The 16372-nt window shown below is 39.9% G+C and overlaps 1 protein-coding gene across 1 annotated transcript in view; it reads left to right on the forward strand.

Moving 5' to 3' along the window:
• LOC132603523 (MADS-box protein J2-like) overlaps positions 1-11858 on the forward strand; it is a 30456-nt gene extending 18598 nt beyond the window's left edge. Inside the window, exons 5-8 of the mRNA XM_060316627.1 lie at positions 10102-10143; positions 10223-10264; positions 10357-10496; positions 11501-11858. Of these exons, the coding sequence (XP_060172610.1) occupies positions 10102-10143; positions 10223-10264; positions 10357-10496; positions 11501-11591 (315 nt within the window). The 3' untranslated portion in view covers positions 11592-11858. The remainder of the gene's footprint in view (positions 1-10101; positions 10144-10222; positions 10265-10356; positions 10497-11500) is intronic.
• Positions 11859-16372: the final 4514 nt, after the last annotated feature.

The raw sequence follows: 16372 nt of genomic DNA on the forward strand, positions 1-16372 counted from the left end.
CTGCGTCTCCCAAAATAATTGACATGTTTTATTTTTCGAGAGTCAATTTGACTTATCTTCTTTGGAACTAAAACGGATTATATTAATTTAAAATTTTGAAATTAAAATTTAGATATTTGAAAACTACACGAAAAGTATAATAAGTTGCAATTTTTTTCATATCATCATAATGAAAAGAATATTGTTCAAAGTTTGTATAACTTGACTCTCGAAAAAAAAAAGTGAAAGGTAATTTGGGGCGAAGGGAGTATACTAATAATGTAATTTCTTTTGTACTAACAATCTAATTTAATCAGTTATATTAGACTGCTTGCCTAGATTATATTACTAGTTCCACTTATTATCGATAGTACGTACCTGACTTATTGTCACACCCCCAACGACGAGTATGACAGGCTCCGACCCGCAGGCCGAGAGTCACCTGACTTAATCGTTACTTGGACATCACCCACCATAACTCAAGAACATCTACTCGCGGAAAAGGGCCAACATAGGAATATTCGATAATTCAACACATATGTACATATGCGGACCGGCAAGGTCGCTACAACATAAAGTATTTCATAAAGCCGACAAGGCTATTAGAAAAGTATTAAGAAACCAAAACAAGGCCGACAAGGCCATACATCATATTTACATATCCCACAATGTCCATGAGCCTCTAAGAGTATACATATGAACATATATTATACTAACAGAAAAGTACCATAAGATAGCAAGCCTGGAGTAGTGGTACTTGCTAACACCGCTGAAGCTGGAAAATCCTACTGCGGTTGCTCCTCAATAACTCTGTGAGAGCCTGCAGCACGAAATGCAGCGTCCCATGCAATGGGACTTCAGTACGGATAAAAGTACTGAGTATGTAAGGTAGGAGGGTAACAACATAATTCAGATATAATGAAACATTAATAAATGCAAAAGAAAACCGAACATCTGGAAGTAGAAAAAGAGACTATGCATGATAAAATCATTGGTATGCTTACATATATATATATATATATATATATATATATATATATATATATATATATAGTATCCATTCCCGGCCGTAAGGCTCGGTGTTATATGTGTAAAATCATGCCCGACCATTAAGGCTCGGTGTTATCATCATTAGCTCGCGTCCGGGGCAATATCATAACATGCCCACTGCAGTGGTGTGCACATCTACGTGTCATTCCCGACCGACTATAGTGCGGCGCAGTGTGGGAAAATACATACATATATATAAAGCATGCATGAGAGCCCAATCAAAAGCCACAACTATATCGAAGTGACGTAAGGTCGGTAGCCTCCGAATAACTTATGGAATTCGTATCGAGTCCAAAGAAGTAATCGATGATGATAAATAAATAATACTTTAGGAATCATTAAAATAACAAGATATTAAGATTTGAAATACGAAGCATGGGAATAGAGTCGATTTGTCATTGAACGCTTGTGTTTATATTCTAATTGGATTCGTGCCAAAGAAAGAGGGAAACAAACACCTTACATACCTAATCCGTCAAGCCACCACTTAAAGAGTTCCTTACATCGAAGCTTGCCCTTCACCCGAACCTATATATCGAGAAACACATCCTTAATCACACTTTCATCATATTTCCATCAACTTATAAGCACTAATTTATGGAAGTCTAATTTGGGTTACGAAAATTTGGGCAGCATTTCCCCTATATCATCGACTTCCTCCAAATACCAAAACAATTCCCAAACAATACCAACAACATCAACAACAACATCTTCAATATTCCACAAGATAAATATATATATTTTCATCCAAATTCTCTTCAAACCTCAATCCATAAGCCAACAACATCAACACAACAAACTATAACTTTTATTCTTGCAAATATTCCTTAATCAATGTTGATAAAGAAAAATATTCAAGGATTCATACCTCATATTTACTAAAGTAGCAAGATCTTCAATATTTACTTGTTCCCAAGCTAACTCCAACACAAAAATGAAATTATAATCGAGACTACGCGTTGTCCGGTCCTCGATTAATATTACGTAGCTTGAAGTTTACTCAAAATCCTCACTTCTATGTGACATAAGAGCCCTCTTCTTTGCTGAATTTTCTGGAATATTGTGGTGAATTATGATGGTGAAAAAGGGGGTTTTTAACCCTTTTATAGTGGGTTAGGTCGGCAGTACTGTAGCGGTACTGTAGCAGCTTTGTTTTTGCTTTGTCAACTCAGTTTGTAGCGTCCATAATTCTCTACTCCGAGGTCCTATCGATGAGCGGTTTGTTGCATTAGAAACTAGACTCGACGAGCTTCATTTTAGGATTTTGAAACACCTTAAAACTCCTAATATACATGGAGATATACCCCTCCAAAGTTGACTCAAAATCCTATTTCAAATTTTCGACAAACTTATTTTTTCTTGATTTGTTTGGTCTCGGAGTCTTCCATAGCTTATTATATGAACTCAAACCCTCGTAACCATGAGATAAATGCTCCACGTCTAGGCTTAAACAACTAACGCCTAATAGATTTCACGTACAAGACTAAGAGGTGTAACATTCTCCCCCCCCCCTTCAAAAACATTCGTCCTCGAATGTCGGATACCCGAGGGTCAATAAAATTTCCACGGAACGTTAGTAAAGTATCTCTCGTGATTGGAGCACCTCTAATCTCCTACATGTCACAAGTCTTACTCACAAGTCCTACACGATACCGTAATCAATGACACGCAGTCATACGATGTTTAGAATAATATTTCTCATCTTATTGAGTCTCAAGGGGGGTTTAAATATAACTCTTACCTTGTAAGTGATTTGCGGATGTAGCAGAACCTTGAAAGAATTCTTTCGGAGTAGTATCATCTATGACGGGGAATAAATGGGGATACTTGGACTTCATTTCTGCTTCGGCTTCCCATGTCATCTCTTCCCTGTCTTTACTCCTCCATAGAACCTTCACTGAAGCCACGTCTTTGTTTCAGAGTCTGCGAACTTGTCTATCAAGAATAGCGATTGGTTCTTTCTCATATGTCAGATTTTCTGTAACTTCTATATCGTCAACAGGTACGATTCTAGATGGATCTCTAATACACTTCCTAAGCATGGACACATGAAAAACTGGATGAACCGCTTATAGCTCTGATGGCAGCTCCAATTCATAAGCCACCTAGCCTACCCCTTCAGATGATCTTATAAGGTCCGATATATCGGGGATTAAGTTTTCCTTTCTTACCGAACCGCATCACACCCTTCATAGGTGATATCTTCAGAAACACCCAATCACCCACCTGAAATTCTAATTCTTGTTGTCGTACGTCGTATATCTGCATAAGATTTCTGACGACTCTGAGCTGTACGCAATCGTTCTTGAATAAGCTTTACCTTTTCAATAGCCTGATGAACAAGGTCTGGCCCAAATAAGTTTGCTTCTCCGACTTCAAACTAACCGGCAGGAGACCTACACTTCCTACCATAAAGAGCTTCATACAGAGCCATTTTGATACTGGCATGATAGCTATTGTTATAAGCAAACTCTATCAAAGGCAAATGATCATCCCAACTTCCTTGGAAATCCAGTACACAAGCTCGTAACATGTCTTCTAAGGTCTGAATAGTCCGCTCAGCTTGCCCGTCTGACTGCGGATGCAAAAAGCCGTACTAAGATTTGCTCGAGTACCAAGACTTTCCTGAAAAGATTTCAAGAACTTTGATGTAAACTGTACGCCTCTATCTGAAATAATTGACAGCGGAATGCCATGAAGGCGCACAATCTCCTTAAGATATAGCTTAGCATAGTCTTCAGCAGTATAGGTAGTTTTTACTGGCAAGAAATGAGTGGATTTAGTTAACCTATCAACAATCACCCAAATAGAATCGAATCTGCGGCGAGAACGGGGCAATCCCGTGACAAAATCCATATTAATCACTTCCCACTTCCATGCTGGGATCTCCATTTCTTGGAGTAAGCCACTGGGTTTCTGATGCTCGATCTTCACCTGTTGGCAAGTGGGGCATTGAGCTACAAAGTTAGCAATATCTTTCTTCATATCATTCCACCAGTAAAAGCCTTTGAGGTCATGATATATCTTGGTGGACCCGGGATGAATTGAATACCGGGAGTAATGAAATTCTGACATGATCCTGTCCCGAAGCTCAATTACATTTGGAACGCACAAACGACCTCGATGCTTGAGGAACCCATTTGAATCCAGTTCGAAGGCTGAGATCCTATTTTGTTGCGCTCCTTCCTTAATGTTAATTAAAACTGGATCTTCATACGGTTGAGTCTTTACATCTGAGGCAAGAGTCGATTGGGATATATTCTGTAAAGCAATTCCAGTGTCTTCCAAATCCAGTAAGCGAACTCCCAAATTTGCTAAGCAATGAAGTTCTCTGGTCATTTCCAATTTTTCTGCTGGCACATACAATAGACTTCCCATTGATTTGCGACTTAGGGCATCAGTTACAACATTAGCTTTGCCGGGATGATATAAAATCTCAACATCATAATCCTTTAGCAATTCGAGCCATCTTCGTTGCCTCAAATTCAATTCCTTTTGCCTAAATATATATTGAAGGATTTTATGGTCCGTATAGATATCGACATGAACTCCGTATAAATAATGCCGCCATATCTTTAGAGCATGAATCACTGCCGCCAGCTCTAGATCATGGGTTGGATAATTTTGCTCATGTTTCCGTAGTTGTCTGGAGACATAAGCAATCACCTTACCATTTTGCATCAACATACAACCCAGCTGGTGCGTGACGCATCACAATATATAGCGTAACCCTCGGTGCCTTCTGGAAGGGTGAGGACAGGGGCAGATGTCAACTTATCTTTCAATTTCTGGAAACTCCTCTCGCAAGCTTCTGACCATTGAAACTTGGCCCCCTTCTGAGTTAATTTTGAAAGGGGAGCTGCTATAGAAGAAACTCCCTCTACAAATCTTTGATAGTATCCAGCAAGACCCAAGAAACTTCGGACTTTCGAACCGGTTGTTGGTCGAGGCCAACTCTTAACGGCTTCAATCTTCCGATCATCAACTTTAATACCTTTATCGGACACAATATGGCCTAGAAAAGCCACTGAAGTTAGCCAAAATTCACATTTGGAAAATTTGGCGTACAGCTTTTGATCTCGCAATGTTTGCAACACCTTTCGGAGGTGATCAACATGTTCCCTCTCCGAACGAGAATATACCAAGATATCGTCAACGAATACAATAACAAAAATATCCAAGAAGGGTCGGAATATGGTATTCATTAGCGCCATAAACGCCGCATGAGCATTTGTCAATCCAAAAGACATAACTAAGAATTCAAAATGCCCATGTCTTGTTCGGAAAGCTGTCTTCGGAATATCTTCTCCTTTTACTCGTAGCTGATGATACCCTGACCTTAAATCAATCTTCGAGAAGCATTTAGCACCCTGTAGCTGGTCAAACAAATCATCAATTCTAGGCAACTGATATTTGTTCTTGATAGTCACCTAATTCAACTGCCGGTAGTCAATACACATTCTTAGTGAGCTATCCTTCTTGCGCACAAATAATACCGGTGCTCCCCACGGAGAAGTACTGGGCCTAATGAAGCCCTTGTCTAACAAGTCCTGCAATTGCACTTTCAATTCGCGCAACTCGGCGGGAGACATACGATAAGGGGGGAATAGAGATGGGTTGAGTGTCCGGATACACATCAATCGCAAATTCAATTTCCCTTTCGAGAGGGAGGCCTGGTAATTCAGCGGGGAATACATCCTGAAATTCATTAACTACAAGAACGGATTGCAAAGTTGGCGGTTCAACTTCAGTGCTCCTAACTCGAGCCAAATGATAAATATACCCTTTGGAAATCATTTTTTGCGCCTTAAGGTAGGAAATAAACCTACCCTTTGGTGCTGGGGTATTGCCCATCCATTTAAGAACTGGTTCACCCGGAAACTGAAATTTCACAGTTTTGGACCAACATTCCACATTGGCATAGCAAGAGGCTAGCCAATCCATTCCCATGATAGAGTCAAAGTCCACCATTTCTAACTCCACTAGATCTTCGTCTTGCAATAAAAGGTTCCCCAACCGGAGTAGAAACCAAGAAAGGCTTGGACAAAGATTCGGGCTTTATACCGAACTCATCAGCAATATAAGGTGTGATATAAGATAACGTGGAACCCGGATCGATCAATGCATATACATTATAAGAACAAATGGATAAGATACCTGTCACAACATCTGGAGACGACTCAAGATCCTGCCGTCCTGCAAGTGCATAAATACGATTTTGGTTGCTGCCGGAAGCAGACACCTGACCTCTTCCCTTACCTCTACCTGTTGGGGCTGGAGAAGATCCTTGTCAGGAGGGCGAACAGAAGATGAAGAACCTGCAATCGAATTTGTTGGCTGAGCCGGGCCCCCTCTACTACGGGATGGACAATTTCCTATAACATGACCAGGCTATCCACAGTGATAACACACCCCCATACCTTGGCGGCACTGGCCAGAGTGGCCTTTACCGCACTGGTCACAACGGGGCAAGGGAGGCCTTGCCTGGCTAGATTCTCCTCTGTAAGAAGGAACTGACGCTCTCGAGCTTCGACTCGGTCCAGAATATGTGGGTCTATCATAACGCTGCCTCTGGAACCGGGAAGGTGCACTAACCGCTGAAAGATCTGATCTTCTATAAGAATGGGGCCTATAATCTTCCCGATAAGCACCTGAATAACCTGCGGACCTGGCCCGCTTATAACTGCCCCTACTCGGTCTTGCTCAGTCCGCTGTCGGCGTTCAAGGTCCTCCAAATTTTGAGCATACTCCTGAATACGAGCAATGTCCATACCACTCTGTAATGAAGCCGTCATACAATCCTTAATCAAGTGAGGCCAAGTCCCATCACAAAACGATGTACCCTATCTTCCACTTCAGCTACCATCGCCGGGGCGTATCTAGCCAAGGAGTTAAAGTTCAAACTATATTCCCAAACGCTCATATTATTCTGGCGAAGCAATAGAAATTCATCAGCTCTAGCTCTGCGAACCTCAGCGGGCAGATAATGATCCAGAAAGGCCCTGGTGAATTCCGACAATACCACTGGAGGTGCGTTCGGCCCTCTCGATTGCTAGCAAGACTCATACCATACTGCGGCCATATCCCACAGTTTATGAGAAGCTAACTACACTGATTCTGTGTCAGAAGCATGCATTACCCTCAAAGCGCGGCCCATTCGATCTATAAAATTCTGAGGGTTGTCCTTCGGGTTTATCCCCATGAACACTGGAGGGTCCAAGGTATAAAAATCACGTACACGAGAACTAACAGCCCTATCCGGAAGGCCAGCCTGCCTCTGAGTTTGAGCAGCCACCAATCTAGTCAATAACTGGACTGCGTCTCGTAAGTCCTGTTCTGTAGCAGCGGGGTGAGGAGCTGGAGGCTGAGGAGCCGGAAGGTCTGGAGCCCTATCTTGCTCTTCTGCACCTGATGGAGTAGAGGTAGCATACGAGGGGGTAGCGCTCTGAGCCTCGCTATGCCCTAACTCAGGTGGCGGTACTCGGCTCGGGCCTTCCCCAGCAGTGCCCAGTATACTACTGACTTTCTTCTTCCTCGGAGGCATCGCTGAAAATTAAACACGGAAGGATTAGATAGCTGTATTCTTAACTTGGCTCTATCGCAGGATCTAGATCATGAAGAAAAACATCTTCCTAAATGTCCTGTAGCCTCCTAGCTATAGATATGGTGCACGACATATCGATAACCAGGACTCTACTGGACACGGCTCATGGACATCCCTAGGACTGAACTGCTCTGATACCAATTTGTCACACCCCCAACGAGGAGTATGACAGGCTCCGACCCGTAGGCCGAGAGTCACCTGACTTAATCGTTACTTGGACATCACCTACCATAACTCAAGAACATCTACTCGTGGAAAAGGGCCAACATAGGAATATTCGATAATTCAACACATATGTACATATGCGGACCGGCAAGGTTGCTACAACATAAAGTATTTCATAAAGCCGACAAGGCTATCAGAAAAGTATCAAGAAACCAAAACAAGGCCGACAAGGCCATACATAATATTTACATATCCCACAATGTCCATGAGCCTCTAAGAGTATACATATGAACATATATTATACTAACAGAAAAGTACCAAAAGATAGCAAGCCCGGAGTAGTGGTACTTGCTAACACCGCTGAAGCTGGAAAATCCTACTGCGGTTGCTCCTCAATAACTCTGTCCGAACCTGCAGCACGAAATGCAGCGTCCCGTGCAATGGGACGTCAGTACGGATAAAAGTACTGAGTATGTAAGGCAGGAGGGTAACAAAATAATTCAGATATAATGTAACATTAATAAATGCAAAAGAAAACCGAACATCTAGAAGTAGCACAAGAGACTATGCATGATAAAATCATTGGTATGCTTTTTATATATATATATATATATATATATATATATATATATATATATACATAATAGATAGTATCCATGCCCGGCCATAAGGCTCGGTGTTATATGTGTAAAATCATGCCCGGGCATTAAGGCTCGGTGTCATATATATAGTATCATGCCCGGTGTTATCATCATTAGCTCGCGTTCGGGGCAATATCATAACATGCCCACTGCAGTGGCGTGCACATCTACATGTCATTCCCGACCGACTATAGCGCGACGCGGTGTGAGAAAATACATACATATATATAAAGCATGCATGAAAGCCCAATCAAAAGCCACAACTATATCGGAGTGACGTAAGGTCGGTAGCCTCTGAATAACTTATGGAATGCGTATCGAGTCCAAAGAAGTAATCGATGATGATAAATAAAATAATACTTTAGGAATCATTAAAATAACAAGATATTAAGATTTGAAATACGAAGCATGGGAATAGAGTCGATTTGTCATTGAATGCTTGTGTTTATATTCTAATTGGATTCGTGCCAAAGAAAGAGGGAAACGAACACCTTACATACCTTATCCGTCAAGCCACCATTTAAAGAGTTCCTTACATTGAAGCTTGCCCTTCACCCGAACCTATATACCGAGAAACACATCCTTAATCACACTTTCCTCATATTTCCATCAACTTATAAGCACTAATTTATGGAAGTCTAATTTGGGTTACGAAAATTTGGGCAGCATCTCCCCTATATCATCGACTTCCTCCAAATACCAAAACAATTCCCAAACTATACCAACAACAACATCTTCAATATTCCACAAGATAAATATATATATATATTTTCATCCAAATTCTCTTCAAACATCAATCCATAAGCCAACAACATCAACACAACAAACTATAACTTTTATTCTTGAAAATATTCCTTAATCAATGTTGATAAAGAAAAAGATTCAAGGATCCATACCTCATATTTACTAAAGTAGCAAGATCTTCAATATTTACTTGTTCCCAAGCTAACTCCAACACAAAAATGAAATTATAATCGAGACTACGCGTTGTCCGGTCCTCGATTAATATTCCGTAGCTTGAATTTTACTCAAAATCCTCACTTCTATGTGACATAAGAGCCCTCTTCTTTGCTGAATTTTCTAGAATATTGTGGAGAATTATGATGGTGAAAAAGGGGGGTTTTTAACCCTTTTATAGTGGGTTGGGTCGGCAGTACTGTAGCGGTACTGTAGCAGCTCTGTTTCTGCTTTGTCAACTCAGTTTGTAGCGTACATAATTCTCTACTCCGAGGTCCTATCGACGAGCGGTTTGTTGCATTAGAAACTAGACTCGACGAGCTTCATTTTAGGATTTTGAAACACCTTAAAACTCCTAATATACATAGAGATATACCCCTCCAAAGTTGACTTAAAATCCTATTTCAAATTTTCGACAAACTTATTTTTCCTTGATTTGTTTGGTCCCAGAGTCTTCCATAGCTTAATATATGAACTCAAACCCTCGTAACCATGAGATAAATGCTCCACGTCTAGGCTTAAACAACTAACGCCTAATAGATTTCACGTACAAGACTACGAGGTGTAACACTTATGCTTGTGGTGACCTAATGGTGTACAATTCATTCATAGAAGTTAAACTAATGTTGTAAACATGAGGAAACTGATGAAAAATGAATAAATTTCATTTTGCAACACCAATTTTATCTGTAAGCACTTTTGCAGACTCAATCCATGCTGGACCAGCTCGCAGACCTTCAGCAAAAGGTACACCTTCACATTACAAAATTCACTTATCCTATCAAAAGGAAATTATAAAATTCTAATATGGGTATAAATTTATTAGGAGCAAATGCTGGCGGAAACAAATAAACAACTTAGAAGCAAGGTATGAAAAATCATCTAACATAGAAACTTAACTTGAGCATTTAATTTGCTTGTCAACTTTGTATTCAAATCATTCTTTGTTATGTTTATCAGCTGGAAGAAAATGCAGCTCGAATTCCACTTGGATTGTCCTGGGGAAATAATAATGGAGGACAAACAATGCAACCAAATCGACAAACTGATCAAGGATTCTTTCAACCTCTGGGATTGAATTCTTCATCTCCTCAATTTGGGTATTACTTTTAAACTTGGCAGAGTCTTGGTCACTACCCAGTGTAATCCCACAATAGTGGGGTCTGGGGAGGGTAAGATGTACGCAGCCTTACCCCTACCCGGGTAGGGAGGCTGTTTCCGATTGACCCTCGGCAACCCTCCTCCTTTATCCGGGCTTGGGACCGGCAATGTGAGCGAGCTGGCAGAGTCCGATCCATAATTTAATGCTTTGATTGGGGCAAAGGGTTTATCTGAATCACTTTCATCAAAATGTCATACTGCGGAAACAAGACAGTTTTTTAATTACTACTTTGTCCGTCCTAATTCATGTTGCACCTTTGGGATGTCGAGAGTCAAACAGTATAATTTTGACTGCGAATTCGCCCATGGAATTGTAAGTTTTTTTTTTAAAAAAAAATACATACTATTTGAAAACTACGTAAAAAGTATAATAAGCCACAATAATAGATAATTCAAAATATTTTAAAAGATATATTGAAAAATTATGGTAAAAAAAAAAAAAACTTGTTTGAATCTTGAAATCTGAAAGGTGCCACATAAATTGGAATGTAGGGAGTATATAAAAACGGAGACTCAAAAATTACTTAAGGTCACATATTCAAATCTTAAGAGTGACATTTTAGAATTATTAGTAATTTCCTTATATGATTATATTCCTAATTCCATCTCTACCGACTGCTAATATGCTGGAATTATCTATGCCTTGCAATTAGAGACAAATTCATTCAGGATTTGAATTTTATGGGCTCAACCTTAAAAGATTTTAGGATTGAACCCAATTTATTTTTAAAATTATGGGTTCATACTTACTATACCTTATAATTTTAGTAGATTTTTACAAATAAGTTTATGTTTCGCATCAAAAGTACTAGGTTCAGATGAAACTGGTATGATAATTGTGCATCTGCCCTGCCTTGCATTCATTAGCTTCGTTCGAAATTTTTGAAGTACTATAATACACTTAATTTTTTATTTTTTTTTGGATTTAATCTTCCTTATGCAGATACAATCCCAATATGGGTGCAAATCATGAGGCTAATGCAGCAGCAACTGCTCACAATATTAATGGATTTATTCCAGGATGGATGCTGTAATGGATTACTAAAATATGTTATCTCTTTTTCTCCTTGCATGACTAATGCGAAGATGATATTAATTTCTGTATTCTCGTTTTTACTGTGGCCACATTCTGTATTTAGCAACTTGTAATTATTGTTGAAGCAGAGAGGACACTAATACACTCAGAACTTGTTATAAAAATAACAACTGCTGATAGTCCCATCTGAACTATGCAAAAACATCTATATCCTATGTAATTTAACGGAATTATTGCACTGGTGGTATCTTGGAATTGATGATTATAGGCGATATTTTTGTTATCATTTTGTCCAACTTTAAATACCTGATTGTCTAAGTGGCAGGATTCAGATGAGTCGTCTTCACCTATGTATGTTTTGATGATTGAAGGATTCAGATGAGTTGTCTTCACCTATATATGTTTTGATGATTGAAAGACTTTATATCGAAGGAGTAAATGATGTCGGTGTAACAACTTCAAACTATCCAGTGTATCTTATAACTTCAAACTATCCAGTGTATCTTATAACTTCGTTTGAGTTGATAATCTAGCTTGTTCTTTAAGAATTTGTATCTATTGTGACTCTCTACATGAACGTGTATAAAGAGGATGGTTCCTCAAGTCCGTCACATCAATTGAAACCTTCTTGAATATTGTTGAGCTAGGCTGAATTCATGTTTTGATGACCAACAAATAATACACAAGAATCAGGTCCTGATCATGTCTATTAAAGAAATTGAATAAGCTATGTACAAGGTTGAAGTAATGTCATGCAGACATTGCAAGAACCAGGTCCTTCATAGACAACTGAATGTGACTGGTGATCAGTGGTACGAAGCAGTTTCCATCAGAATTCCTCGAGGAATTAGTTTATGGTTTAAAGGTGTAATCAGAATAACGTGCTCAAACTAGGAAATATGACTACACTTGCATATATGAAAAGTGTGTTGGATATAGGAGAAAAAACACGTGGAGTTCGAAACAATTAAGGAAATGAATTCCAATTCTAATTGGATTCCTTAATCAAATTTCTATGGGATTTTGGATTGGGAGCACGTATTCAATTCGGTCTACCACCACTCCTATATAAAGCACCACATTGATGCTAATTGTTCTTGACACTATTCGCGCAGATTCAGATTTATTCATAGCAAATAGTTGTTAACATTTTCCTACCGAAGTTGTTGCTCAGTTCTCTAATTGTTTGTCTCATGGTATTTGATTTCTTGAATTTATTTTCCTTTTTGGAGATGCAGTGTTGCAAAAATGTGCATTTTTGTGTTTACAGGCAAGGCAAGAGATATTACAAACTTAGATCACCTTTAAATACGTTCTTTTTAAGGGGTCGTTTGGCAGGATGCATTAGAAAAAATAATGCATGCAGTAGCTTTTGGTATTACTAATCCCTTGTTTGGTACACTTTCTCAAACCTATGTATAACTAATGCAAGTATTAATTATACACCCCATTTGGTATTATTCTTTGTATAAGTAATACATAGCAAACCATGATATTAGCAATACAAGGATTTCTATTCTTGGTGGTGATTTCAATGGCCACATCGGGACGTCGGCTAGGGGATACGATGATGTGCATGGAGGCTTCGGGTTAGGGATAGGAATGAGGGAGGTACGACGCTGTTGGATTTCATGAGAGCTTTCGATTTGGTGATAGAGAACTCTAGTTTTCAGAAGAGGGAAGCGCACTAGGTCACCTTTCGGAGTATGAGGGCCAAGACGCAAATGGATTACCTACTCTCCCGAAAGTGCGATAGACGTTTATGCATGGATTGTAAGGTTATCCCGAGCGAGAACCTCACGACCCAACATAGGCTCTTGGTTATGGATCTGGAGATAAAAAGGAAGAGGAGAAAGAGGGTTGTATCGGGTCAGTCGAAGATTATGTGGGCCGGTTTGAACAAGGACAATGCCTAGGAGCTGGGGGAGCGGTTGAGGTGGGAGCTTGGAGGAGTAGCGGGGATGAGAGTATTATGTGGACTACGATGGCTGCTAACATCAAGGAAGTGGCAAGAGAGGTGCTAGGGGTCTCGAAGGGCTACTCTGGCAGACTCAAAGGGGACTGGTGGTGGAACAGAGAGGTACAAGGTAAAGTGGAAGCTAAGAAAGCAGCGAATCTAAAGCTAGTACAGAGCACAGACCAGGGGGAGAAGAGGACTAATAGGGATCAGTATAAGAAGGCGAAGAAGGAGGTGAAGTTAGCTGTTACGGCGGCTAACACTGCTGCTTTTGGATGCTTGTATGAAGAATTGGGGGAAAAAGGCGAGGACAAGAAGTTGTACAAGCTAGCCAAAGCGAGGGAGAGGAAGGCAAGGGACCTGGATCAAGTAAAGTGTATCAAAGACGAGGAAGGGGAAATTTTTGTGGAGGATGCCCTTATTAAACGAAGATGGCAGACCTACTTTCATAAACTCTTGAACAAAGAGGGGGACCGAAACATCGTATTAGGTGAATTGGAGCTCTCAGAGAGCCGCCGCGATTTTGGGTATTGCAGACGGGTCAGGGTTGAAGAGGTCAAGGGGGTTATGCGGAAGATGAGCAGGGGGAGAGCAACCGAGCCAGATGAAATACCGGTAGAATTTTGGAAGGATGCGGGTAGGGGAAGCTTGGAGTGGCTTACGCGGTTGTTGAATGTTATTTTTAGGACGGCGAAGATGCCTGAAGAGTGGAGATGGAGCCCCATGATCCCGTTGTATAAAAACAAGGGGGATATCCAGAACTATAACAACTGTAGGGGTATCAAGCTGTTAAGCCATACGATGTCACGCCCCAAAACCCACCCTAGACGTGACCGGCATCCGACATCATGAACAACATCGGAAGAACCTAAACAATGCAATAATAATACTTGAACCCGCCAGATTCAATATTCGCCTCTAACAGTTTATAAAATAAATGTAACAAATCATGAATGTATGAATTAAATCAGCGGAAGTCTTTAATCATCCAATACTCAGTCAAACGTAATAACATGCCCGAGAGTTAATCAATAACTCAACAACTACCGACAAGAACGTATACTATGGAGCTTCTAAGATAAAGGAATAATAGTTTGACTCATCGGGACGCAACCCGAAAAAAAACTAATAATGAATAAACAAATAAATAGGGTGTCCCACGAATGAACGTGTGGGCTCACCAAATCAGCAGCAACAGCAAGTCCTTCCTAAGCGCCTGAAGTGTTAAGAACTTGCTCTTCTCCGTTACCTAACATACCATAAAAAACAACAATGGTATGCCTGAGCACTCAGTGAGTGCCTCGGGGACAATAGGTAATACGAAAATAAAATATAATAATATATAAAGAAATCAGTTCTGAAAAGATAGTATAAAACAGTTATTCCACTTTGTGCTTCTTAATATGATTTGTTAAATAGTTTACAAAGCCATTTCAAAATCTCAGTTTCAATTATGCTTTAAATCAATCAGGCATGAATACCAGTTCCATAATAAAGATGGATATCACAATCGCCCATATAGGCCCAACTCAATATCAACAACACTGCGCAATACACCAGAATATGGATTCACGGTGGCTACTCTTCCTCCCGAATAGCAAGGCCATTAATACACCCCAGGTAGCGAACCCGGAAGTGGCCACTCTTCCCCCCGAATGGCAAGGCAATTAATACACTAGGATCCATAGTGGCTACTCTTTCTCCCGAATAGCAAGGCCATAAACACACCGGAATATGAAATCCTCGGTGACCACTCATCCTCCCGAGTGGCTAGGCAAAATCACATCAACAGAGTTCATGGCATAAAAGTCGAATTACAATTCATCTCAAGGTAGTCATATCACCATTTACCATTAAGGTTCATTATGCCATATCGTAAAGATAAATCATTTCATAGAATGTTTTGAAAATGTATAACTGCTTTACGAAAGATTCCATGTCCTAATTCATCAATGAGAATATCATTACCAACCCTTAACCATCATTATTAAGCATCTCTTATAGAGGAAAACATTCATAATATCACATACGTATATAGGGTTCATTACAATCTAGGTTTAATGTGGGCTTGTCCCCTCACACACATTAACCACCATTTAGACATGAATTGGGGTTCAAGAAACATGAAAAGATTACTTTTCCTTTCATTCATTAAAGAATCTTGAATAAAATGTATATTTCCAATAATAGTTTCAAAAGTGATTTTCATTCAAAATAAGTTTTCAAAAGAGAGACATACAAATCACCTTTATAGTTAAAAAAATGATTTTAAAAGAGACATGCCTTAATATGTTAAACAAAGTTTAACAATTCACTTTTCTAATGAAGAACACCCAAACCCTAGCTTGAAGCACTTTGGGAAGAATTATGTTGCAGACCCTAGGTTTTGGTCACAAGAATCATGTTAAGAATCATGGGTTTGATGTTAGAATGGATTAGAAATGTTAAGGATGTTCTTACCTTTGATTTGAAGACTTGGAGGAATGATTTTCATCCTTAGGGTTGTTCAGAAAGTGGAGGAATAAACAAAACAAGTATCTTATTTATATTTTTTTGGTGAAAACGGGCCAAAGGACACCCCCGAAAAATGGACCGTCCTTCGTGTTACGGACCGTCCTTTGGACCGTCCTTTAGTGGATATTTCCAGAGAGTTCTGGTGATTTTTGAGGCATTACGATTCCATGTTACGGCCCGTAACACGTGTTACGGTCCGTAACGTCTCATCGTAACACAGGCTAAATTTTTGGCGAAGACAGGCTTCAGTAAAATGGGCATAACCTTTTGTACGTAACTTTTCTTGGGCTGGGAGACCTACCGTTGGA

Source organism: Lycium barbarum, chromosome 7 (genome assembly GCF_019175385.1).
Source record: "Lycium barbarum isolate Lr01 chromosome 7, ASM1917538v2, whole genome shotgun sequence".
In the NCBI taxonomy this organism is placed as follows: domain Eukaryota; kingdom Viridiplantae; phylum Streptophyta; class Magnoliopsida; order Solanales; family Solanaceae; genus Lycium; species Lycium barbarum.